Source organism: Pezoporus occidentalis, unplaced genomic scaffold (assembly GCF_034315485.1).
Source record: "Pezoporus occidentalis ecotype Australia unplaced genomic scaffold, CSIRO_AGI_Poc_V1 ctg184, whole genome shotgun sequence".
NCBI lineage: Eukaryota > Metazoa > Chordata > Aves > Psittaciformes > Psittacidae > Pezoporus > Pezoporus occidentalis.
Window position 1 is genome coordinate 538,603 of NW_026913683.1, and position 26,629 is coordinate 565,231.

General features: G+C 47.8%; 4 protein-coding genes across 6 annotated transcripts; all 4 read right to left on the bottom strand.

Moving 5' to 3' along the window:
- Window positions 1-58: 58 nt before the first annotated feature.
- HOXD9 (homeobox D9) lies at window positions 59-5,438 on the bottom strand. 3 transcript variants are annotated; one of them, XR_009964264.1, is made up of 5 exons: window positions 5,125-5,438; window positions 3,519-3,576; window positions 1,620-2,216; window positions 540-1,212; window positions 59-314 (listed from the first exon to the last, which is right to left on the bottom strand). XR_009964264.1 is itself a non-coding variant. In XM_062615847.1 (4 exons), exons 1-4 carry the CDS (start codon window positions 5,125-5,127, stop codon window positions 971-973), a joined length of 900 nt encoding a protein of 299 aa, XP_062471831.1. In that variant the 5' UTR covers window positions 5,128-5,438; the 3' UTR covers window positions 59-970. The 3 variants fall into 3 exon arrangements, 2 of the variants coding, with proteins under 2 accessions (XP_062471831.1, XP_062471832.1); XM_062615847.1 differs by having other exon boundaries at window positions 59-1,212; XM_062615848.1 differs by lacking the exons at window positions 3,519-3,576; window positions 5,125-5,438 and having other exon boundaries at window positions 59-1,212; window positions 1,620-2,529.
- A 124-nt stretch (window positions 5,439-5,562) lies between these two features.
- Window positions 5,563-8,783, bottom strand: HOXD10 (homeobox D10). Its single transcript, XM_062615845.1, has 2 exons — window positions 7,918-8,783; window positions 5,563-6,469 (listed from the first exon to the last, which is right to left on the bottom strand). Exons 1-2 carry the CDS (start codon window positions 8,657-8,659, stop codon window positions 6,192-6,194), a joined length of 1,020 nt encoding a protein of 339 aa, XP_062471829.1. The 5' UTR covers window positions 8,660-8,783; the 3' UTR covers window positions 5,563-6,191.
- Window positions 8,784-15,919: 7,136 nt separating this feature from the next.
- Window positions 15,920-18,264, bottom strand: HOXD11 (homeobox D11). The gene is made up of 2 exons (XM_062615812.1): window positions 17,279-18,264; window positions 15,920-16,709 (listed from the first exon to the last, which is right to left on the bottom strand). Exons 1-2 carry the CDS (start codon window positions 17,883-17,885, stop codon window positions 16,474-16,476), a joined length of 843 nt encoding a protein of 280 aa, XP_062471796.1. The 5' UTR covers window positions 17,886-18,264; the 3' UTR covers window positions 15,920-16,473.
- Window positions 18,265-23,527: 5,263 nt separating this feature from the next.
- Window positions 23,528-25,945, bottom strand: HOXD12 (homeobox D12). The gene is made up of 2 exons (XM_062615813.1): window positions 24,724-25,945; window positions 23,528-24,410 (listed from the first exon to the last, which is right to left on the bottom strand). The coding sequence occupies exons 1-2, from the start codon at window positions 25,283-25,285 to the stop codon at window positions 24,172-24,174; spliced, it is 801 nt and encodes a 266-aa protein (XP_062471797.1). The 5' UTR covers window positions 25,286-25,945; the 3' UTR covers window positions 23,528-24,171.
- Between the last annotated feature and the right edge of the window lie 684 nt (window positions 25,946-26,629).

Consider the following 26,629-nt stretch of genomic DNA (forward strand, 5'->3'; position numbering starts at 1 on the left):
GTCGGCTGCGCGGAGAGCATCGCGAGGGGCGCACAGATTTGTCCTCTCACCGCAGCGCTGTCGTTCGGTCACGGCAGACTTTATTGTGTAATAACTGACAACAATTACAACAGGTCTGTAGTTCGAGACACTGGGCAGTTAATACAACAGTCACCGGGGGCTGGGTCGCGAGCTAGCCGGGGACCGGGAGGCGTTAGGCCTATTGCGAACGGATTCAGGGATGAGACAACCTCCTACCAGTGCACTAAAGGTGTGTGTGTGGGATAGCTCGTGGCCTCTCTGTGACATCTATTGCGAAGGAGCGAAATTCAGACCTAGAAAGCAGAGGTTTTGGGAGAGGTTTCCTCTTAGTAAATCGTGGACAACACAGCACCCCATTGATTTAAGTCACTGTAATTTAATATATATTTTATTACCGTAATTATAATTAATTCCCTTACCTTTATTTTGGCAAAGTAACTATCTAGACTACATCACTTTTAAGGAACATGTCAAACATTTAGCATCAGATAGAGTTCCCAAAGCTAACGTGCACTCACAATATCAACCAAACGGTCTGGGAAGGAGGAAGGGGGGATGAAGCGATTCTGCAAAACACGTTGGCGAGCAAGACAATATTTCCGAAAATACCTGACATAGACCACGTTTCACTTCTAGCTAAGGGAAAAAAAAAAAAAAAAAAAGGACCAGATTGATTTAAAGTTCCTGGGAGAGATGGGGGGGGGGACCCGGAGGAGGAGGAGAAACGTATGTGAGGCTGAGAGTACAGGGGCAGAATGAATAAAACCAAACCAACAAAAAAAGAAAACAAAGAGAAAAAAGAAAAGAAAAAGAAAGAAAGAAAGAAAAAGACCCCTCCCCTCCCCAAAAAGGCAACTCGACAACCAAAAAACCCAAATCCAAAATAAAACCCAAACCTCCCAAGCTCAAATCTAAAGCAGTATTCCCCAACTGCGTTTCTACCCCAGCGTTAGTCTCCTTTATTGCCCTTCTCCTTGTTCATCTTTTTCATTTTCATTCTTCTGTTTTGAAACCAGATTTTGACCTGTCTCTCTGTGAGATTTAAAATCCTAGCTACTTCGTAACGGCGGTCTCGGGTGAGGTACATGTTAAAGAGAAACTCTTTTTCCAGTTCCAGAGTTTGATACTTTGTGTAGGGACAACGCTTTTTCCTCGTTGAACGAGCGTGGATCCAGTTTGCTGCAGGATTATCTGGAAGAAGGGATGTATATAGGGAAAGGGGGCCAGGGGCGGGGGGGTGGGGAGGAGAGAGAAAGGTCGTTAAATTAATTTAACGAAGGATGGACTGTTTTCACAACTTTGGAGGAATTATCATAAAAGCCTTAATGCCCCAGTCTGTTTACTGTACAAATGATGTCTTGATGGTAGGTGGTTATGTGGAGTCTTTTATGGGTGCTTGTTGCTGCTTGCGCTGGGGTAGGCGTCTAGACGTTTTTATAGGTTAGTAAAACTATCAGTTTTGCACATTCGAGCCTTACAGGTTTCGGCAATAAATCAAAGGGGCAATTTCTTTCTTTCTTTCCTTCTTTCTTTCTCTCTCTCTCTGCCCCTCTCTCCCTCTCTCTCCCCCCTATTTTTTTTTTTTTTTTTTTACTTACTTGGGTCAAGTTGCTGCTGTTTCTCCTCCTTCAGATCGCTGCTCGGGCTAGGGTTGTGGCTGCAAGCGGCGGGGTCCTTGGAGCTGCCGGCAGCCGCCTTCTCTCGGGGCTCCTGGAGGAAGGAGCTGCACGTGTACTCGGGCACACCGATCCCCTGGGACTCCCGGGACGAGGAGCACTCAGTCCTTTTGGAAGAGGAGGAGGAGGAGGAGGAAGACGAGGAGGCGGCTGCTCCCGTCTCCGGCTTTATCCCGTAGTGGCGCCCGTTGGAGGAGCCGGAGCTGGAAGCGGAGCCGCTGCCGCCTCCGCCGCCGCCGCCGCCCGGGAAGCCCGGGAAGGGCTCGATCCAGGAGCGCACGTAGCGGCCGGCGTCGGCTGCCCCTAAGTGGGGCTGGTGCATGTAGGGGTGGTAGATCCCGGTCATTGCCGCAGACGGCTGAGGGTGAACCGTGGACCAGGAGGTGGAGAACACGGTGGATTTTGGTGCAAAGCTACAGGAAGAAAAATCTGAACTCTCTGCAACACCTGATGGCCTGGAGGTCGCACTGTGACCTCCCTGGACGAATCTACTCCCGTAAACTTCTTCGCTTTCATGGCCTATGAGAGAATCGACATAATAGTTACTTATGGTGCCACTAGACGACATTTTAGGCTCCCCTCGTAGTCATATAAAAGGTTACACTGTTAACTGTATATGATACCCTCCCGGAGAACAATCGTAGTATTTTGCAGACTGCAACCCTCAACCATTGGTTGCGCAGCCCACGTGATCATATTTACCAATACTGAGAGTAAATCAATCCGCTAAACTGGGGCTGCTGTGATTTAAAAAAAAAATCATCATCAACAACAGCCCCGCACAGCGCTCCCGGACCTCGCAGGGGCCGCCCGCTCTACCCGCCCTGCCCGCCTGCCCTGCCCTCCTTGCCCGTCCTCTCTGCCAGCTTGCCCACCCGCCCTGCCTTGCTTGCCCTGCCCGTCCTCGGTGCCCAGCCCTGCCTGCCCGGGCGCGGCTGGCGTGGCCGCTCTGGCAGCCCACGGCCGCGGCGGGCGCGCACTATTTCTTCACCTCCTTTGAGTGATTTCTGCCACTCATTTCTTAATCAATGAGAGGCAGGGTGTTTAAATAAATCCAACAGCCTTGGCTTGCTAATCACACTCCAAGCTGCTGAGGAAACCCGCTGGGAAAGGGGGATTCTTGCCTGTAAAAACAAACCATCGCAAGCTGGGACTGTAACGACTTCTCATAAAACAGGAAAATGTTACAGTAAAAGCACATTGCGGTACTTCCATATTTCAGAGCATGTGCGGGTATTATTATCTGCTCCCCCACCTACTCTTTGACAGAAAGTTTCCATGGAAAGGGTACACTTTTAAAAAGAGATGCCCATTGTGTTGTTTTAAAACAGGTGGAAGACCTCTGTAATGATTTTATGCCTTTCAATAAAAATTTTATGAGGTGTATTTGATTATAGATTAATGTGTCCCTAATAAAACGGACGGATGGAAACAGCAAAACCTGTGTCTCCAAGCACAACTGACGTGTGGCTGAACACAGGCTCCGGTATCTGCGAAACTTTGGGGCTACGCAGCCCCAGCGCAGCCCCCCCGGCTATGCCCAGCGCTGCCCAGAGGAGACAGCCAGGCCCGGCTACAGGCAGCTCCGCGGCCGCGGGGCAGGGGCAGCCCCCCTCCCCGGCAGAACTGACTCCTCCGCCCCTAGCTAGTGGGGGAGCTGGGCCGGGCCGCGCTGGCCACGTTCAATGCCTACGTGAGATTTTTGCCCGCTTTGCTTTCTTTTCCTTCCTTTGCCTTCCCTTCCTCCCCTCCCCCCTCTCCCTGCCCGGTTAGCCTTCCCCGAGTGACACGGTGCCCGGTTAGTACGGAAAACCAGATTACCCATGGTCTTCTCCCCACGCCTGCTCTGCCGAGCGAGGGACGGCGGCTGTGCCGGGATCTGGAGGAAAGCACACGGTTAGTGGGGAGCCCGCCGAGAGCACCAGCGACAGCAGCGCTGCGAAAACACTTCCTACTCCCAGGCCGTTATGAGGAAGGGACTGAAATTCCTGTTTATTTAATGATTTATTACTCTCTGGGGTTGTTTTCTTCCTTTTTTCTTCTCTTTTAAACCTTTTTTTTTTAAAAAAAAATCCTTTTTTTTTTCCCCTTGTGGTTGTTTGTTTCTCTCCTCACACTTCAGTATTTTCCTTTACTTCTCATACTTCTATATTTTTTTCTCTAGAAGCTGGGTTTTTGATATGGCGAAAAGTTGTCCCTCGCTTTACACAGATAAGAATTTATAAAGCGGGCAGATTAGAGTGAGCCTCCTTTTTCCTATATACGTTAAACACTTGGTATGTAGCCAGCTAATTACTTCCCACTGCTGAAACTTCTTTGGTGATGTAGCCAGTATCTTTAAAGGAAAATAAAAGACGGTTCAAATGTATGCAATATTTAAAGATATGGGGGGGGGGAGGGGGAGGCGGGGGGGCGGGGGCTGTTGAGCACCGGTTTTCTTGTTTGTTTTCGAAAGGAGAGCAAGCACAAAATACCTACGGGCTTGCGGCTCCCGCAGCATCAAAATTATGATGCTTTGGTTTGAGGAATATATACCTCTGCCCTACGAGTGAACGTGCACATGAGGAAGTATTGGCCTAAATTTAAGTACTTAATTGATATAAATTTAAATCTCAGCAACAAAAGAGTAAAATGCAACACCACCAGCTGCAACGTGACCAGTACTAGTGCCACCAAGTCATACAATGTTGGCACTATCTTGCTTTTAATTTCTTGATTTAGAAACTGCTTAGGGGAGGAATGGGCGCTGATGGTGAGTGAGCTGGTTTCTCAGCGCGAACAGTAGCCGCGCTATTTTTCCAGTACTGTTTGAAGGTGAAAGTATGCCCAAGTATTTGCACTTCAATTTGGAGTCATGTTCATTTGCAAGCCATTTGCAGTTCTGCTGAGTATTTCTCCTCACACAGGCACTCACCCGCTCCCTGTCTCACACACACCCTTCCTCAGCAGAGCCCTGCGAATAACATTTCTCAACTATGTACAGAAAGGGTTAAGAGTCGCGAACGTCATTATCTGGATGTGTTCTACTAAAATGGAATTGCGCTAAATAAAACGATCTCTGAGTAAACAGAAACGGTGCAGGGTGACAAAAGTAGGTTTGAAGAGGCCGGTGTATTTTTGTAAGCACGCTTGGAGCGTTTCTGCTCAAAAAAGCCAACCTTGCCAGACGTTTGAGGAAACATTTTCACATCCACCATCTTCCGAAAGCTCTTGAGCTGATCAAGAACTGAACTCCTTAACATTTATCTTGTGCCCAGCTTTACATGTGGCATGATGGGGTTCTTTTAAGAGAGTACAGACACGAAATCAAAGTCTACACATTGTAAGCATGCGGTGACTGATATTTTTTAAATCAACATGCGAACGTCAAATAAAATGACATACATATTGCTGACAGCTTGTAGTAGAAAGAATTTTTATCACTTACCATTTATGAGTTGATTGGATGAGGATGTCCAGTTGAGGTCATAGTATTTTACTACGTTTTTATTTTTTGTTTCCTTCCCCCCTCTCTCTCTTTTTTTTTTTTTTTTTTTGCATTCAGTTTGTCAGACTGGGAACATCACACAACATTTTATCAATTAATCATTTGTTTACAGGCACAATTATAAATGAATCAGATTTACATCGTTTCCCGCCCCAGTCTCCACCCCACCCCTAAAAAAGGAAGGGAGAAGAAAAAAAAATAAAAAAGAAAATAAAGGAAAGGGGGGAGAAAGAAAGAAAGAAACCCAGGCAGATACACACAAAGACCAGAAAATGTCAAAGAAGGTACATCAGTCCAAAGAGCTGCTCACAGAGAAAGACCAGGAGACCAACCTGCATCTGTACTTTCAGTATTTGTAGAAAACCAAAGGAACCGCAGTAGTTTACAGAGTTTATTGCATTATACATGCGAACAGAACATGCACAAGTAGGACATATTGCTGCTGAACGACTACTATTCCACATATGCACCACAAGGAAATGTCTACAATGGAGAAGAAGGGAATATTCCATTTTACGAAGGACAATCTCGAAGTTCATTTGCGAGGATAGTTACCTTATAATGTGCTTCTCTTTCCCCCCGCCCCCAAAGTTTCCCTCCCCCCCCCTTTTTCTTAAAGTATTGAATGTACTCCAAACGTTATGGCCCGTGTAACAGCCCCACATAAATACCATTTTGTTAGTAAAAACATGAAAAAGTCACATTGCTTGGATGTTCGACAGTTCCAATAAGTTAAGACCAAATGATAATATTCAATAATAGTTACCCTGCATTACGATGAGAACAAAAATAAATTACACGTGCTAGGTTTTATATATACTCGTCATAGTAATACATATTCACTTGCAGCGCTAAAAGAAGGACGAAAAGTCACATTCTACCAGAAACAAAACAAAACAAAACAAAACATAACTGGGAAATGCCGGGTTTTGCCACAGTCTCTCCTGCCTTTAACAAGTGGCGGTGCTGTGCCCACTCCTCACTGGTGCCCCCCCCGGGGTTAGGGTTTAAGAGAAGGTCAGATTAGCGGTCAGTTCTCGGATTCGGTTCTCCCTGCTCATCTTCTTGAGCTTCATTCTGCGGTTTTGAAACCAAATCTTGACCTGCCTGTCAGTGAGGTTTACGCTCTTACTGATCTCTAGACGGCGCTCTCGAGTGAGATACATATTGAATAAGAACTCTTTCTCTAATTCCAGTGTTTGGTGCTTAGTGTAAGGACACCTCTTCTTTCTGCCACTCTTTGCAGTTAGCCAATTGCTTGTTGGAGTATCAGACTTGATTTCCTCTATCAAAATCAAAGAAGGAGAAGAAGAAGAACAAAAAATCAAAAATACCTCAGGCTGTTAGATTGTACCCTTGGCCATGACCCCTCCTCTGCAGTGTCTGGCAGATATGGTGGATGCGGGCACTACACAGGGCTCGGGTGCGGGGTGGGCACTGGGAGGGGACCCGCTGCCAGGCTGGGCTTGCCTGGCCCCGCCACCCGGCCCCTGCCTGCGACCGCCCTGCACTCCTCCTGCCCCGGCCCGCAACTGACTCTCCACTTCTCAGCTGGCGTTCAGCATTTCAACAATATTTAACCTGCCATGAGCCCCATGGCCGGATTTTAACGGGCCTATCCCCGCCATGGCCGCCTCGGGTTCCCACGACAGTTGCTAGGAAAATATCCCAATCACAAAATCCCCTCTCTCTGTATTTGGAAGCAGCATCTCCCCAGCCATCAGCTGAATTACACAAGCACACCTAGGAACAGACATGGCCGTTTTGCCAGCCAAAATGACATAAAGACGTACAAGAAATTAACACCCACAGCTCGTTTTTTTTTCTTTCTCTTTTTCCATTTTCTTTTTAGATTTTCTTCCCGCCAGAAAGAAATTTGCCCCACATCAACCTAGACCTGGGATGTTAAATATAATTCAGATAAAGAGAATCTCCATGCACACGTAAGGTAAAAATCGACCTAGAGGTTGCAAAGTACATTTTTATATGGAAAAAAAATTCCCGTTTTAGGATTCTTCGAAACACGCCGGTCAAAAGGAAAGCTCTAGTGCACTTTTAAAGGGAAAATAAAATCAGATTACACCACCTTTAGCTTTCAAGCGCATTTCAAAAATACTGTAGCACTTCTGGAGACAAACCCAAGGTTATCTAAAGCATCACACTGAAACATTCCATCTTTGGACCAGGCAGATAGCGGACTGCTGCTTTCATTGTGCTTTTATTTCCAACTTTAACCAGCCTGGTAGCACCTATTCCTCACCTATTTTAATAGGATCGTAATTAACTTTAAATGCAATCAAACCGCAGTAAGGCTCAGTAAAAAAATATAAACAACAACAACAACAAAAAAAAAAATCAGCGAAATCTTACGAGAGAAAACTTGAGCTGGTCGTATTTTACAACCTCCAGACCTGCTTTTTTTTTTAGAGGTATGGAGCTGCTTTTGGCTGCTGCAGCGCACTAAGGAGCAGACGGCTATATTCCCCGCACCACGGAGGCTGTCTGCAGGTCTGCATGCACAGGAGAGGCAGACCTCTACAGAAAATCCCTGGACCCTTCAGTGTGGCATTTTTTTTTTCCTGCCAAAATCTTCAGCGATACAGCACCTGCAGCCCAATACTCCTTTGCATTAAATGTGATGGCTGTGATGCTCGTTAGTATATTCGAGCCTGCTTTATGGTGCTGGCGTGTTGGAGTTACACCACGGCACGGTTTAAACTCGGTAATACAGACCTTTACTCTCCTTCTCCTGGACTTCTGGGCTGGACACGGAGCCTTCGGGCAGGCAGCTCCGCTCTTCTTGCAACGTGGACTTGGGCTCGGGACTTTCCACTTGAGAGACTTTAGCGGTGCTGTCTTGGCTGTTCGGGTTTTCATTCATTTTCTTTTCCAGCTGAAGTTGAGCAGATATCTGCGGTTTGGAGCTGCCGCGAGGGTTTAACTGTAACATTACAGTTGAACTCGTTTCAGGGCTATTATTGTACTCTTGGGTTTTCCCAGTGGCGTAGGTCTGGCTCAGTCTAAAATATCCTGGGACGGGAACCTCGGGGTTCTCAATGGGGCATGATTCAGACACCAGCCTCTGGTAGGAAGGGACGTCTGCAGAAATGAGTTTGGATCTCTTATCGGAATACATGCAGCAATTGCTTTCTTCTTTAATATTTGTAGTGAAGGAACAAGTGGGGACCTGCTGTGTAACAGGTTGCTCTATTCGACAAGATCTGTTCGGGTCTGTCCAAGTGTCTACTTGAGGTATATAAGGATGTACATTCATACCCATATTTTGGTGATTAACTTCTCTTTTAGCCAGAGACGGAAGGAGTCCACAGGTTTGCATCCCATACGTCCCAATGTCTGTGCTAGGTGGCATATACATGCTGGCGCTGTTGGAGTAGAAACTGTCACTCCTGCACGCACTGATGAGAGAATCTACTAAAAAAGTATTAGCGGCAGGAGAGCTGTTGGGAAAGGACATTTTGGGGCGGAATTTGAGGAAGAGAGATTGTGTCCTTTGTAGGCTGACATCTCTAGGAAAACATTCCCGTGTAATTGCGGATGCCTCCGCGCGACCACATGACAGCCGGGCCAATGGCAGCGCCCGCCGCCCCGCGCCCCGCCGCCCCGTCGCTGACGCGCCCCGCCGCGCCGCCCCGCCGCGCCCCGCCGCGGTCAACAGCGACCCCTAGGCCGCCGCGCCGGCACCGCACCGCCCCGCCTCGCCGCGCCCGCGCTGCGGCAGCCGGGCCGGGCCCCCCCCACAGCCGCGGAGCCTCCGCGGGTGCGGAGCACACACAGCCCCCCCCCCCCTCCCCCCAACACCGCCTCCCCGGGTGGCACGGCGGGCTGAAAACCAAACCGGCGCTTGTCCGCCATGGCTCCCGTAAAAGCCCCGCGTCTGACAAGTGCGGGGACAAAAGGTTGCGGGATTTATTAATGCGTATTAAGGAGAATCAGGGGCGATCAATAAAACCCTCATCTACATTCTTGGGCTACTTGGTAATTTTCTTGCTTCTGAAGCTTTTTCCAGAGTTATACCCTCTGTTGCCGCGCACGGGAAGATATTTTATTAACAAATCAATCCAGACTTTGTAAAGGATAAGATTAATAGTTAAGATTTAGCATAATGGCGTTCGCGTTATGAATTATTGAAAATTATACTATTGATTTTTTGCCTTGCTGCTAACCGAGAAGGTCAATTTTTGTTTTAACACAAATTGTCAAATATTAAAAGCTAGACTTTTGTCATAACTCGAGTTTTATAGGGAAGCCACATTCCTAAAATTATTTTACTACGCTCTCGCCCGACCGTCTGGGAAAAGGGAAAGCAAAAAAAAAAAAAAAAAAAAAAAGAGGAAAAAATAAAAAAGAAATTAAAGACATTTTAAAAAAAAGAAAGTGGTTTTTTTTCACTTGCCCTGGAAACCGAAAGCATCATAAAGATAATTTCTCCTTCTGTGGTGCTGCTCATTAAAAAACATACAGAAACTCATAACCTCACTGCAACTCTTTCAGCAACTTTTTCTTTCCTTGTCTTGTTTTTGAAGAATGACAAATGCATCTGTATGATAAAAAACAAAAGAAATACCGAAGGCAACAGCAACTGTTTACATGACAAACCAGAGTTTTCAGCCCCAACATTTTAAATCTGTTTTACTGTTTCCCCCCCACATCTCCTTCCCCTATCTACACCCGCATCTATTACAGTTTAAATAGTGACGGCGCAAACTGTTTATTAATCTTTCTCCCTTGCTTTTCTTTTTTTTAATTCCCCTCCCCTTGTTTTCTTGGTGGGTTTTAGGTGCTTTTGGTGTGTTCTCTTTTGGTTTGTTTTTTGTGTCTCTCTGTGTGTGTTGTTTTGGTTTGTAGGCTTTTTTTATTTTCTTTTTTCTTTTTCTTTTTCTTTTTTTTTTTACTGTACTCAAAGTGGGGTGTTTCCTATCTGGGGCTGATGCTGTCAAGGACTCTTATCCAGACAAACTGAACTTGTTGATAATTTTTGTTTCTGATTCCCCCGCCTGTTTATTTTGGGCCTTTCTTGCATTAAAACGCCCTTTCAGGTCCCCAGAAGCAGGCAGCACGTGAAAGGATTTTAAAAAATTTAAACATGCCTTTCACACGGCGGAAAACCCACCAGCGTAGTTTTGCATTTTCCCCCTTTCTTTGGCATTTGGATGTTTTGCACTTTTACCGTACACTTTGCACTGCTGGAAACAATAACCCTATTTAAAATTTCGCTGTGGCAATGAGACAGACCCTTTAAAACCTTATCGCAGCTGTTCAAATACAACATCATTGTCAGGTTAAGAGCCAGAGTCTTTTATAGCTGCAGTCTCCGGCTCCTGGCTCGCCTAAGAGTTTAAATATTACCTTCGGCATAGTCGCTGCTCTCAAGATCTTCCCGCAGCAGCATCCCCTGCGCCTGGCGCGGCCCCTCCGCGGGCGCGCTCCGCCGGCGCCGAGGGTCGAGCTCCGCCAGGATGGCAAGTTAAGATCATTATCAGAGCCATGGCTAAGATTTCCCTGCGCTGGAGGAGGAGGAGAAGCTGCGGCGGAGACCACGACGCTCCCTCCGAGCCCCGCATCCCCCCCTCGCTTTCCAGCAATTTCCTCTTCTGCAACAACAGCCCGGACAACCCACAGAGTTTAAAGAAACAAAATACTATTTTCCTTGACACAGTTTAAGACTCGACTGTTAAATCTAATCAGGAATTTTATGCCCATCAAATGGCTCTTTCATAATCTTTATTTACACTTGCAGAAAAGGGGGTCCCAGAAATATCCCAGCTGAAGTGTGAGCCCAGAGCTCTACAGCGGGTTTCGCCCGGCAGCGAAGTTAAAACAATAAGCAAAGGCTGCGCTTGCCTTCCACGCCAGCCTGGCCGGTGCTGAGGGAGCTGACTGCTCGGCTCCTGATTAGACATGAGGGTTCTTTGATTTTTTCAACTGAAAATATGCATTTCTCGCATGTCACTACACGGGATCTCAGCTGATGGTTGCGATGATAATGACTTAAATATCGTATTCAGGACTGGTAAACGGCTCCGTAAGACACTTCGCTCATGATAAATCATTAGGGAGTTTAAAAGCTGGCAGCATTTTTTTATTATTGAAAATGAACAGTAGGAAAGTTTAAGTTTGATGTAAATAGAAGTTGAATAAACATGTGAGAGCCACTGGGGAACTGGGGACTTAGGCTCTGGGCATTCAATGTCATTCTTGTTCTAAATCATATTAAAATGGAATCAAGTAATTAACATTAATAAATAAATCAATATTGTGCAATAAATGAGATATACAATCTACATTAATATAAAGGTTTGGCTCTCAGAGCCCCATATTTTTCCCAACGAGGGAGAAAAAAAAAAAACCAAAAAAAAACCAACAACCAATGGGTCCATGCAGATGTAAATCACTGTTTGTAATAAAGCATAGGTGGACATTACAGTTTTCTCCTCTAGCAAATGTCAGGACTAAAACTTGAGGTTACCAGACGTGGCAGCAGGGCTTAATTTTCACTGCCTTATCTTCCTAAACCTTATTACTGGTGATATGATTATTATTTCTTGTCTCGGCTGTGCTGAGGATTTTCATAGTTGCAATTTGCTCTGTTTGTGTCTCATTATGTGAGGGGGATGGGAGCGAGGTACGAAACAGGCTAGATATTTTGCAGATGCCTTCAGTAACAAAGGTGTTGAGGGAAATATCTTATTTAAAAACCAGGCTGGAACCCAGGAAGCTTTTAGGAAGTTTCCTTTCATTTACTCGATTTCAGCATTTCATTTAAGGTGTCTTTAAAGGCGAGGATGGTATATTTTATGCCATGATGTTATATTGCAGGGAGATTGAAGAATAGTTTTTATTTCAGGGACGAAAAAAAAAAATTGGCTACGATATCGTGTCCTTTCTTCTTTTAATAATACAACTGTCACGTTGCCCAGATTTCTATGTGCCATATTTTCACAGACAGTCGGCGTCTGGGCTGAGGGCTCAGATTCCCTGGATTTTTTGACCGAGGGGGTCGGGGGCAGACCGGACGCGGGGGGGTACGGGATGACATACTGATGACATTATGCCTCTTCCTAAATATGAAAGCTTATAAAATAAATAAAATAGTATGATGGTCTTTTCTTCAAAGGTGTTTTTGAGCGTGGGGATCGCACAGGAGCCCAGACTGTCCTCTCAGCATCACCCGAAGCCTCAACCCTTCCTCTATTGTATTTCTATATTTCTGCGGACAGAGAAGCGAGTATCTGCTACGATGAGATTTTAGCCTGTAAGTTGGCCGCAGATGCAGACCTCAGCCTCGGTATTTGGGCTGCGTGTTTATCTTTCGGCAGATTCCTACCGCATGTGTAGTTTAATCAGAAAAGAAGCAAATATCCATTTCGTTCTCCTTAAAGGACAAGCCCATAGACACTTGGAAATAGCTCACAGCTTCTTCTGTCTAAAGGAATAAAACAGAGAAGGGGGGGGGGGGAATAATAGAAGGGGTTATAGGATCGTGGAAATCATCACATTTACACGAGGATTCAAAAAAGAAGCTGCATTTCCATATTCTGGTATATAGTTGTTTGTGTTTTTTTTAATAACACATCCTGGCTCCCATCACTCTTCACATTCGCTGCGATCAGCCTCACTGTAACTGCGAGTTGTTAAAGCGCCTAGCATGAAGCCTGATGGGTTTGGGGTTGGTGTGGATGCTTACAAGGAACACTCCCAAGCCAAGAAAAACAAACACAAAAACTTCGCTAAACGTTTCCCTCTCGAAATGGGTATCTCCACCGAGAGACCAGGGGATTTTCCTTCGGGATCCGGCTGCGCCTCTAAGGACTACCTTTGGCGTCAGGGATCCCAAGGATTTCAGATTGTACAATGCCATTTTATTACCGACGGAAAGGCTATTTCTAGGAAAGTGTTAACAATGAACTTCTAAAAACAAACCAACCCCAAGCCCCAACAACCCAGCAGACAAAGTGCCAGCAAATGTTTTCACGAGAGAAGGGACTTTAAAAAATGCAGAATATGGCTGAAACAACGTGAAACAGATTTCGATTAATTCTGAAAAAAAAAGCAGAAAGCAGCGAAGCCCTTTCTTTCCTCACATTCTGACCAAAAGTGCGCACTGGAGGGAAAATGTAAAGAAGAAAATCAACAAAAACCGGAACATGCTCGATCACTGGAGAGCATCCAGGAAATTCATAAGCTTCACTTTAATTTTCTAATCTCTACTTTCATTTTAATAGATCTCCATAGTACTTTTAAAGAGAGGGATTTCATTCAGGAATGCCTTGGCAAAGTGATGTTCGAATATTAAAAAAGATTGCCTTTTTGCTTTAGTCTCTCGCTCTTTCTAAAAAAAATAAGCCCTCTCTAGGATCTAACAGTAATCTCCCCTTAAGTACAGTGTGTCTTTAAAATTATGCTTTCTGTGCCTAAAGGTTTATTTTAAGAAAAGCCTGGATTAAGAGCCGAAGATGAACTGTGGAAACGCATGGGGTTTGTATTACTTTTGTTTCATTGGCGTTAAGGCTGCTCTTAAAGGAATGAACATATTTTCGTTCTAGGGAACGAATTCGGGATATCACTGGAGTTTTGGTGGCCTTTTTTCTTGCTTAAAATTATGGTGGGTTTTTTTTTAAAGCTCGGATGCATTATAAAAGATTACGACCAAATTTTTTTTTTCTTCTCCTTTAAAGTGGCGTATTTCTCCATCCCGTCACGGTTATGGGTTATTTGTTTAATAAATCTTTTTGATGCTTTATTTTCTCATTTGGAAGGCCCTGAAATCTTATCGTTACTTATATATTAGCTATTTTACTAGCAGTGAGGTTATTCTCAGGGAGCCGGGCGGCCGTGGGCGTTGCAGCGCCTCGGGGCGCCTCCCTGTGGTCGCTGCGCTCACTGCCGCGGCCGCCCGCCTGCCTCTCCCGGGGTTCTCTCTTCGAGGCTCCGTCTGCTCCCGATCACGGGTTTCTCTTGTTCTTTTTAACTAGAAACGTAACCGTGCTGTCCTTGAGCGTTTATGCAAGATTAATGCTGAGTTGTTTCTATTTCAGCGGCTCTTTTTTTGCGGTGTCTTAGCATTTTAAAGGCGTATTAATCCGCTGAGGTAGACTGTTAAAGCGCTGCAGGGAGCAGAAAAATCAAACGCCTCGTTCTTGTCCTGCGGATTAAGGCTCGGGAGAGACGCGAGAATTTTGCTATAAGGTCAGGCGAAACGCTGTGAGAAATTCCCCGCCGCTTCGCGCATTTCTAATTAATGGGCTTTGTGGAGAAAGGCATAGAGAGATCATCTTTCTCCTTACATTACGAAGCATTTCCAACAGCTAACCTATTATCATTTTGAGAAAAAAAAAACAACAAAACAAAAAACAAAACTCAAACCCCATCCCCAAACCCTTTTTGTTTTATTTTTAGAGCTAAAAAAAAGGAGATCTGGGGTGAATTTCTGTGAGCGGAAGGGAAGGGCAGGGGACGCGGGAGTCGGCGGGCCAAGGCGGGCGCGGAGCAGAGCGGGGCACGCTCCCGCCCGCCGCCGAGAGCTCACCTCGACCCGGCCGGGGCTTTCTCTGCGTTATGATGCATTTGCTAATCCGGCCAGCTATGCGGTAATAACTGTGTGTGTGGTTGTGCGGGTGTGTGAGAGAGGGAGGGAGGGAGACACAGTAAGAGAGAGAGAGTGGGTGGTGGTTGAAAATAACAGAGGAACCTTAAGGCGCCTAATTATTCAGAAAGGTTAAAGGTGATGACCTTGACATTTTGGAAGTTCAAAGGCATACACTTATGTTTTTCTTGCTAAAGGGTTTAAAAATAATTTTTTTAAAAGTCATGCCTCCCTCCGCTTCTATTTCTCCATTTTTTGAATTCTCGGGCTTTTCCTGACTTATTTGTGCACTTTTGCCTTCCCTGCGTGCAAGCGTAGTGAGAGCCGCCGCTTCGTCCTATTCAAAACAGGCAAATTCTTTCCTCACTCCTCGCCTTTATTGCACATTGCGGAAATCTCTTTTTCACCCACCAGAAGGTGTATAATATAACCCAATTAAGCTGTTTAGAACCTCGGTTTTTATGGTGTTGTCTAGACAGTTCAAGGTTTTGTAAACAGCCCAGCCAGGTCACGCAAGATAAAGCGGCGCGGAGCAGAGCCCTGCCGGATGCCGGCCCCCGCGCAGGGCCCGCCGCAGCCGCGGATGGGGCCGCGGGCTGCGCTCCCGGCTCTCCGCTCGCCCTCCCCAGGAACGGCATCCAAGAGATCCACCCGTCTGCCTCCAAAAGGGTCTCTTTTTTTTTTTTCCTTTCCTTCCCCCCCCCAACTAGTGCCAATTGTTTATAGCTCCCTCTTGTCTGCCTCGCTCCGAGCCCTCCGTCTTTCTGCCTCTCTCTTCACTAACAAGTAAACAGCCACTGGCGTTGGGGATTCTGGCCTTCCTGTGAGACTGTCAATTATTGTTATTTTAATTAAAAATAAAAGCCTTTTTCGATGTTTACAGCAGTTGCAGTCCCATCAGAAGTGATGGGCTGCAGCCAGCCATACCGGCTCTGCCTCACGGCGAAAAGAGAAGGTTACGCATACCTACAAAGAGAAAGTTACACATCTAAACTAATCTTGATTTAAACGCGTTCAAAATAACCCGACTAGGCAGCTTCCTATTATTATTCAATTGAACTTGGCTCTAACCCGGGAAGAGCTAGAATCCTTTGGAGATGGAAATCCATAGAGTGCACGGAAGTTATAACCTTAACTTTACTAGAAACCATTTATTCACATGAAAAAGACAGTGGCCCATGCTTTTCGATGACAATAGAAACATATATATATATATTTTATATATAGCGAACGTACATTTACCATCTCTTAAATAAACCGCATTCACTTAAAGGGAGGAAAGTGGTACCCTAGCTCAAAAGCAACAACAGAGGGCCCCCCCCCCCCCCCCCCAGAACTCAATGAATTGTAAGCAAAAACTACCAGACACACTGCAGGTCCATTGCTGGCACTGTGAGAGAGGAAAAAAAGCACCTTTGGCGAGAAACACTGGAGAGTGGACAGTTGGATTTGTCCTAGTTTCCCCTTATCAGGAATCTGCTCCTCCAAGCCCCAAAATCTCCAGTGGCCATTCAGTGTGTGGAGTTGCATATGAAAATGAAACTTTGAGTTCCGCAGGGTGGATGTGTCATGTAAACCAATTTACTTTTGCATTCAGATGGCAGGTCAAAGAGACCGAGATATTCTTTTTCTTCTTTCTTCCTTTTCTCTTGCTCTCTATTTTTTTTTTTAATTTTTTATTCCTTTCAAAACAAGGGATTCCCAGTGAAATATTGGAGTCGATCTCTGTTCAGTTTCTTTTCTTTCATCCTTCGGTTCTGGAACCAGATTTTAACTTGCCGGTCAGTGAGGTTGAGCATTCTGGACAACTGCAGTCTTTTCTCTTTGTTTATGTACACGTTGAAGAAAAACTCCCGTTCCAGTTCCCTTATCTGATATTTGGTATAGGGACACCTCTTTTTCCTTGATCTCTGGGGAATTGCTGAAATTCAAGAGAGAAGAAACTGATTTGTGCTGCTGCGAACACGCTTAGCTAGGAAGAGGTCAGACTTTGACAATATCACATTGCCTGGATAACAGCCCTCTAACAGTTAAAAGAAAAAATATTCCCTGGGCTTTTGCTCTCTGGATGAGTTAACAAAAAAGCGAATATTTTCCAACTTCTCCTTAAAAGAGAGCACTTCGAGCAACACAGAGAGATATTTAAATGGGCTGGAAAAATTCCAAGTTTCTCAAACTCCTCTCACCCACCCCCCGCCCCAAACAAACGAAGATCTTAAGCTCTAAACCGAAGGCAGCTCTGAGCAGTACCTGTGAAATTTCCCCGTCTCCCCCCGCCAAATCAACAATTTAATAACAATTAATATCCTCTTCCAAGAATACCTTAAGCCCACCTAAATTGGTTTCCTATCGTAAACACGCTTTACAACGGTAAAGGAAATCTTATAGGATATATAAAATCCTTTGGATGCTTATAAAATTGCACATAAAATGAGGCTTGACAAAGTGTTGGCCTTGTACTCTTGCCCCCAATTTACTACTGATACCTACCTGAACTGTTGCTCTTCTCTGCAACAGCCTCACCAGAAGGGGAATCGGCGCTGTTTGCTGGTGTCACTTTCTTCTCTTGGCTGGAAGGTGTTTTACTGCAAGTGCTGTTCTGGGCTTTCAAGTCGCCCTTGTCCGCGTCCCCCTCGCCCTCGGAGTGCTGCTGGTACGGGGGTCCGGGGGCTGCCTCGTAAAACTGGTCGAAGCCTTGCGGCAGGATGCCGTTCCTCCCCACCGAGCTGTAGAAGTTGGAGGCGGCGGGAGACGGTCCGTGGTGGCCGCAGACAGGGTCCGTTTTGAATAACATTTCCGTCCTCCTGTTCGCAGGCTGCAGAAAGTCTCTGTGCATCACCTCTTCAGCTGAGTAATAAGGAGCATAACTGCCCCTATACTGCCATTTGCTGCGCTCTAATCCGTATTCCCTGAATGCCACTTCGCGCACAGGTTGGACATGAGGTAAATTGGAAGAATAAGGAAAAGTCATTTGACAGGACGACGACTGCGACAAAAAAGAGGGTTTCGTAGAGAAATCTGAGGGTGAGACGTAATAAGTGCACCCTGGCAGATACATATTGGAAGTGCCGTGACTGCAATCGTCAAACTCAGTCATGTCTTCCTTTTTGCGATTGCAAGCAACCAGGAGGCTTCAATGCATTGAACAAGATCCATCTATTGCACAAGAGGGTTTGGACAGGATCAACTAAGAAAAAATCCCCACCGTGTGCTGACGTGCAATTCATCTTGATTGATTCTAGTGGTAATTATGTCACGTGACGCGATGCAGAAATGTCCTTATATCTATATCAGCCCCTCGGAAAGGCTCCTAACACCGCTCCAAAGAGCCTTCCCAGCACGGAGAGGCGAGAGCAGCCTTTGTACAAATACAGCCGGTTTTCACCCTCAGCCTTTCCCCCGGCGGTGAGGTATACGTCGGTGGTACCGGTGATCACCTGGGGCCGCTCCGCCGGGGCGGGTGCTTGCCCACCGCTGTTGCAAACCGGAGCGGAACTCCGCGGTTAGTAGCCCCCGCCCGCATCACTGCCCGGCCCGCCCGTCGGGGAAGGGAGCCCCAGGGGAGCGGGAGCCCGCCGGGCGCCCCCGGCTCTGGAGCTCGGTGGCTCCTCGTTAGCGGGAGCGATGCTCGCCGGCCATCGCCGCTCGCACAGATGGTGAGCGAGCGGATGGTGATTCACTCAGGAAAGGCAAGTGCCACTCGCACGTGTGGATCAGCCCGCCCGGGTCCAGCAATCAACAGTTGGCATCAGAACCGGTCACAAAATCCAGAGCTCGAGTCCCGATCACCTCATTTTCCCCAGCTTACAAGCCCAAACAGTGCGCGCTTGTGCCAGGGCGCCAGAGACAAACTGAGATCAGAGATACGCAAACAGAACATCTCTCAGAAACCGCTTTTATGAAAGGGAGACACTTTCGGGCTCTTCTGGAAAGCAGAGGGCTAGGGAGGCAAGAGAGGTCCACCCCGCACGGTTTCCTTGGGAAGCAAAGCAGCACACAAAGTGACCTCTGTTCCCGTGCCTCCAACTCCCACCAAAATGTCCATTTTCATTGGAAGGGAAAAGCAGGGTTGGGAGCGGGCGACACGCACAACAGCCGCCAGCCCCGCGGCCGCCCTGCCTTCGAGGGCTCATTTTTGTCAATTTTCTTTTTCGCCTTGAAATATTATTTTACATACACGAGCACAACCCAGGTCACAAAGGCTGAAAAAAGAAGAGAATAAATAATACGCTCCAGCAATAGCCCTATGCTCGAGCAATCCCTCATTCCAGATACGTTTGCCAGCTCTCTATGGGAATGCCTTTTTTCCACCACTGTACAGCATAGCCAGAGCAGCCTCGCCACATGCCGCTCTCCAAATACACCCAAAATCTGAGCGAGCTCCTCACGCCGAGGGGGCCACCAGCTGGACCCAGGCGATCTCCGGGAGCTCCGGCCAGGCGGCAGGCCCCAGATCACCTCCAGAAAGGCAGCCGCCTAGTCCCACAGCATGCAGAGAGCCCGGCAGGTAGAGAACTGGCCCCAGATCACAGGCAAACCGGGGGAAGGCCCGAGGGCTCCCTGGCTCTGCAAGGCGGCCGTGCCCACAGAGGGCTCGGCCCCGCTGCGACAGGGGCCTCAGCGCGACCTCTGCTCCACGCCGCTGAGGGTCTCGATGCGGGGAGCCCCGCAGCACGGGCTGCCCCCAGGGCCCTGCTCCTTGCCTCCTGCACCCTGCTCCCTTCGCCCTGCTCCCCGCACCCTGCCCTCCGCTCCACCACCACCGGCGCTGACCCTCCTGCATCCTCCGGCCCCCCACAGCATGCGAGGGCTGCCCAAGGGGCTTCCTCACCCCAGCCCAGCTTGCCCTTTCTAAAAAGCAAAAGACCAAAGCCAAGCAGATAAGATGAAACTCATTCCCCCTTTTCCTCCCTTTATCTTTTTTCTGTTCTTTGTACAATATGGTGGGTTTTGTATTGGTGCCTCGCCTGCAAGCCATCTTAGACGCCACACGTTGGTTGCAGCAGATAGACCCTCGCGAGCTATCACCAGAAATCAAGGCACAAAACCACCACTCCCTTCTTTTGTAGATAACTTTCGAGCCCCTTCGATTCTGATGCAACACATGAACAACCTCCTAAAAACGATGCCTGCGCAGTTAAAATGGCTCCTGTGTCACTTACCACCCCGAGCTTGCAGCAGAGCAGGGCAGGGACCCGTTTGGATTGTGCCCCCAGGTTTCTCATCGCCTATCTCCTCAGGAGAGATGGCTCTGGGAACCTATGGAGCTTCATTTTCTTTCCCGTTCAAACACTAATAACGCCTTAGCCAGAACCCTTCACCTTCCTTTCGATGCAGCAAGCCTAGCACCAGTTAAATTTTGGCGCAGGAGCCAACCGGTTTCAACTAATTCAAGTTCAAAGACATGGCGACGATTTGTTAATACTAAGCCCTTTTAGGAAACAGTCCCTTAAAGAGCAATCTAATTTGGAGAATGTGAGACCAATACCATAGCAGAGACCCCGCTGGAATAAGGCAGAGCTGGGGGTCCCTGCCTGCCACAGCATTTTCATCCTGGGGTCGGTTCCCAGCCCAGCTCTGAGCATTACATATACACCCCCCTTTTTCTTTCCCCTTCAAGCAGATTAGACAGCATAGAAACATAAATGCACATCATGTCCACAGTCAGGCGAATACTTTACCGTTAGGCGTCTTGAAACATCTGCAGCCGTTGCCTGGAATTACCAAGGATTCAGGTCCAAGTGACATTTCCAAAAGCCCTCCTTGAAAATCAAGGCGACTCGCATAACATTCGGGTTTGAAAAATCCACCCAGTCCGGCTGGAGAAGATGCGGTGTTTTGTGCCACCCAAGATAAGACACTAACTTGACCTTAACTTTGTTATGGCGCCCCTAGTATCTGGAGAACGTGAACAGACACTGTCTGGCAGCTCTCGTAAAAACCGACTGGAGAAGAGATTCTGAGTCATTTCATTTATTGCCACTACAGTTCTGCAAGAAAGCTTTTCCTCCCTGCCAAACCTTAATTATTTATGCTCTTTTAGGAAGCACAAAGGCATCCAGAGCCATTCCCAACAAGCCGAGTTGCGTTTGCAGCCTTATCAAAAGAGGAGGAATGGAGAGTCCCCTCGGAAGGGCTTTATCACGTTAGGGCTGCGGTCGGAATGCAAAGATGTTTATGTTGGAATAAATAAAGGGATGGATGGCCGCCTGCATGCTGGGGGGGGACGACGCGGCCCTTCCCGCACCGCACCCCATGTACCCGCAAAGCAGGGACGGGGGGAAAGGACACCCGAAATAATCCAGCCGGAGGGCGGGGGGTACATCCACCTCACTTGGGCGCATCTCCTGCAAGCCCTCCCAGCCAGCGTGCCGCACACGCGTGTGCGCACACATGTGCCCACAGGGCGGGTGAGGCGGGTGCGCGCAGGCAGAGCCGCACAGGCAGCGCGCATTCTGTGTTTGCAGCTCTGCCACGCGTGTGCGTGTGTGTGTGTGTGCAGTTGTGTGTCGTCGCCTGCTGTTCCAGAGGAACGGCTGAAACCTGGGGCATGGGCACGCGTGAAATCATGCACGATTTTCTACCGCCTGTGTGTCTGTGAACAGTTTTAGCCCACAGATATGCACGTCTGCGTGTGTGTGTATGTGCACACACGGTTGCACACAGCGGGCGCTGCTGAAATATGTGCCTCTCTATATACAGGCACATACACAGATACATAACACACGTACTTTAGCATCACATCACAATTTAGATCCTACCTCTTCTGATTTTGGTCCTTCCGTAGGCGATTTTAGGCTAGAAGCTCTACAATCAGCCATCATCGTGGGTCAGATACGTTTGATAAACAGTACATCGCCTTTCACATCTTTTCGCCCGAGGACCTTCTTCGGATTTCACATCACCCATGTAATAAAGGGACTGGTTGTACTGGGGCTGGTTAGGATAGGGAATGACGGCATAAAGGGTCCATTTCTCATGGACTGTAGCCGAATTAATGTATTTCCAGGACAGAATAAGAAAAGAGGCTTTATCTGTGGATCTGTGGTTTGGTTGTGGGTTTTTTTTTGTTTGTTTGTTTTTGTTTTTTTTCTTTTCTCCTGGCTTGCACCATTGAGCTTGCTTCTAGTTTTTTTAATTAGGGAAACGCTACAGAATGAAGAGACTTCCATTGTCCGCAATGCACCATTTCCCATTACGGGGCTGGACGTCTCGACGACTTGGAGGGACCCAGGGGTAGTGCCTCAGGTTGTGGATGCCCAGGTGCTCACCCCGACCCTCAGGGAGCTCCCACCCTGCGCAGCCGCACCCCTGCTTTCCCCTGGCAGCAACCCCGTCAAGGCGAGGCAAGGTTTTGTCTGAAATGGGCAATGCGGCAAGGGTAGCCATTCTGGACGGCGAGAAATGCCGCCTCCGAGATGGGCTGGGTTTCATTTTCCCTCCCAAAACACCACCCGAACATTACCTTTGGGGATCTCTGGAAAGCTTTTGGGAAGATGACTGCATCTCTGCCCGCTTAGGGATCCAAAATCATGTGTCCCACAGTGCCCTTGCGAGCAGACATCGCAAGAAAATGAGTGGGTAGGAACGAAGTTCAAATATACCCTTTTATGAAATAATGAGTTTATTGCCTTCAGGAAGGCAATCGCCCCGTGTAAATAGGTAGCTGCATTGTGCCATTCTTTCTGGTTATTTAGCCTTGTGTACGGCCAGCACAGCCATATCTGAGCTTACATTATAGACCAGAAAATAACGCAGGCTCTGTCAGCGTTATTGTCATTAGTGTTGCGGGAGACAACCCAAGATTTTGCGTGTGGAAACGCCTCTTCATTAGAAACAGATTTATGTGGAAATTGAGGCCAAAAGGAGTTTTAATCCGGCCCTAAAATTCCGTGATTTTTTAAATTATTATTATTTTTATTTATTTTCTGAAGTACCAGACCAAGGCGATAACAACCGCATTTACCCCAGCTCTGCAGCTCCTACCAGCCTGGCTCCTCTGGTACTGCAGAACCTGGTGGCTCCCGGCAGAGAAAGTCTGTCAGCAAGATGCGGGAAAAAAATCGATTACTTTCTCGTCCTAAACCAATAATCAAGCGGCTTGGGCAATGCTCCCAGCCCCTTCTGGTTGGGTTATCCTCTGAGGTTTATATCTGGGGGAAAAAACTGAAAGCGGTCTCCCCTTTCCCTCATAAAAGACTCTGCTGAAACGGCCATGGGGACCGTCCCTCAAGATAATCAAACCCACCAAACCCTCCTGGCTCTCCTCTCTCCTGCGCCGGCAGCACCTCGGGGTGAGAGGCTGTCGCCGGCTGCTCGCAGCACTGCCCCAGCCCAGTCCCCGACCCCAGCCCTCCACGGCCTCAAACCACCCGCTCTCCCTCCTCCTGTTTGGGGCAGCGCTTGGGCAAGGCCAAAGTCAGCGGCGCTGAAAGGGCAGGGCCCGGCCTGGCCCGGCCACCTGGGGCGGCACCGGCGACGACGCCTCGGAGGCTGCCTGCTCCGGGCCCTGCTGCCCCTCCTCCTCCGCGGTACGTCGCGCTCCCCCGGTGTCCGTCTGGCGCACGACGGGGGCAGCGGAGAGCATCTTCCCAAGGGGGAGCCGGTCCTCTGTACCCGGGGAATGGAGCAGCAGCAACTCCCCCCATCCCCAGCCCGCACGCAGGCTCCCCTCCACCCATTACCCAGGCCCGTGCCCTTGCCGTCGGGCAAGCGTGAGCGGATGCCACCGCGGAGCCGGCGCGCAGGTTACGCGCTGGCCTTGCGTGGGTGTCACGTGCCCTCTCTGCCAGGCTGCTGCCGGATCTGGAGCTCCGAGCAGAGGGTGGAAAGAAAAAAAAAGGAAAAAGAAAACAAGAAAAAGGTTTATTTGCTAACCACTTTCCCCATCGCTGCTCGAGCAGGTTACTCCAAACCACAAAACAAGACGGCGCCGCAGGCTTGCCCTGGCGTGCAGAGCAGCAGATGAAAGGAGCGGCCAGGATTCACAGAGCTGACGTCTTTACTAGGCGTTATTCCTTTATTTTTGCTGCAAAACGGTGTTTACATACAGACAGAAGAAATCGATTTTAGTTTAGCACCACTCGTTCTCCGAGGAAAGAGAGGGTAAGAAGCATGAGGAACTATATATAAATGGAGAAAGAAAGGTTAAAAGCTGATAATACAGGTTTCCATGCTGGTCCGGCTTGTCTTCTTTGTTTTGGCTAAGAACTCTGCGCCTGCCAATTTACGAAGGGGTCCTACGCATTTCGAGAACTTGGTTTAAACGGTAAAAACAAAAGCAACCCACAAACCGCAGTCCCCGCGTTTGACTCACGAATACGCTCTACTCTAGGGGTGAACACTCCGGGCACAAGTTCATGCAGAAACGGGCAGACTCTGCTCTAGTACATAGAAAGCGCCTGCTCTCGCATTACTACTCTTTTCTTTTTCATCCGCCGGTTCTGAAACCAAATTTTAACTTGCTGATCGCTTAAATTCAGTCTGTTTGATAGTTCTTTCCTCTTCTGTCGGTTAATAAACTCATTGAGGAGAAACTCGTTTTCCAATTCAGCAATTTGTTGTTTTGTGTAAGGTTTCCGTTTCTTTCTTGATCTCCCCTGGGTGGGGCACCAAGGCAAACCTACAACAAACACGTCGATAATTTAGTGGATCAGGTCTGGGCATTAGAAAGAATATGCAAAAAAAAAAAAAAGAACAAAAAAACAAACCAAAAACAACCAAAACCAAACCACCCGCAAGATAACAGGGCTAAACTAGGTCGGCAAATCTGGCAAAGCACATCTGACAGCGCAATTGCTATCTACATCCGAGTTGGATTAAGCGATTATCGCTTCGAATGGGTTACGGGGGGGTTACAGAGCAATTACAGGCATCTCCTAGAAAGCAAGTATCGCTAGCTCTCTTCTAGCTAAAGCGAGATATTTAAGGCATACCATCCTGCACTGAAGGTCTGAGGCATGACTGGACTGCTGCGGGCTGAACTGTCAGGTTCAAGTTGACGGAATTCTTGATGTCCTCCTTTAAGCTGGAAGTGCAGGAATTCACTTCAAAAAGAGCAGCCGAGCCATGCAAACCCCTCTGCAGGCTCGAGTGGTCATACTTTACGGGCTTTAAGTTGGCTGCGTGAGTAACAGTTGGGTCATTTGCAAAAGATTGCCTTTGCCTGCATCTCTCCTCTTGTTTGGAGCTCGCATCATGGGCGTAATATTTATTGTTGTCTTCCAGGCACTCTTTGTTGCCGTTGGAGCTGATGTTGATTGGAACGGAGCCGGGGAGGTAAGGCTGCGCCGCGCCGCCGAACGCGTGGCTCTGCGGCTGGGCTGCGCACGAACTTGAGCAAGTCCAGGGGATCGAGCTCCGGGGGTAGGAAATGGTGGGCAGAGCCGCCAATTGACTGCCATTAGCCCGCAAATTGGGAAAATAAAAGGAATCTGGAGATTGCAAATTCAAGAGAGAACCAACGTAGCCAGATCTGTAGAGACTGCGATCACACATTTCCAACAAAGGACTTCAGCTGTTCTTACAGCAGTATTTAGTTACAACAGGGAATAAGCGGAAAGCCTGAAACGATTGGACGAAACTTTGCAGACAGGTTCTTCAAAGCCGGTAATTTCAGCACCGCCTCCAGCCACCGAGCCACAGAGTCCCCCCTTTTTTTTTCCCCGTCTCTTTTTTTTTCTCCCCCTTTTAAAAAGTCTTATGATAACACTTGAAATATGAAAATACCGAGCTCGCAAGGGGGAGGGGAGAACATGGTCTCCGCTTCTATAAAAGTGGCCGGGGCTGGCTGACAAAGCTGCGGCGCTAGCGAGATGAGGGGAAACTAAACATTTACAGAGTTGCCGAGGGGACAGGGCAGTCCCCGGCGCAGCCCCTGCCTGGCGGAGCCCCTCCAGATCCGACAGACCCCCTCCAGGGCCTGGCAGCACCCCCCGGTCTGGAGTTCCCCAAGGCCTGGGCAGCTGCTGGGGCGAAAACTATCACCGCGATAAAAGTGTGCTCAGCGGGCTCGGAATAACTTACGTTTGTCTCCTTTCCAGTATATGCGAGTGCTTAGGACACACGGATGTGTTTCTGTTTCTGTGCAGATGAGCACACCTTGTGCCTCTGTGTGTGTGTGTCTGTGCGCAGAATACGCATTATGTCCGCTTTATATACGCGTTTGTTTTAATTGCAAGCAACATGATATGCATCTGCATATGCTTGCAATTAAATTAATTGTTCGGATATTGCCATGATCGTCATTCTGGTACACTAATGACTAGTATTTTCTTAGGTACGCAAGTCTGCCCTTTTTACCCTTTTTACCTTTCATCTTCACTCTAAAGAGAAGGCAAGACTTTAAACTACACCTCTAAATCCCGGAGTTTATTCTGTCTTTAAAACACAAACAAAAAACCACCAACAGACTGAGAATAACATCAACAGCAACACGGAATTACGTGAGGGAGCCGCCGAGATAAACAGACAAACGAACATTCAAACAGAATGGAAAGACTGCAAAAAAGAAACTGGCCGGTTCTGCTCTGCAGCAGAGGATGGGAGCGTAGCGGTGGGCAGAGCAGAGTCAGATCGGCTGGGTACCCCGCTGCTATCTCCCAAGCTGCGTATGAGGAATTTTTCTCCCCTGAAGAGAAAATTATATCCCTTACGGTGTTATTACGGTGCTGTTTTGGGGATCTTATACATATTTTTACATTTTGAAGAGATCAAACAACAGCCCAGTTATTCCGCTATTTCTCCCATTTTCCCCTTTACACCGGAGTAAGTACAAATAAAATCATATTTGAGAGTATCCTCCCAGGATGTTGTTCGTGTCCTTTCCCAGACCATGAGGAT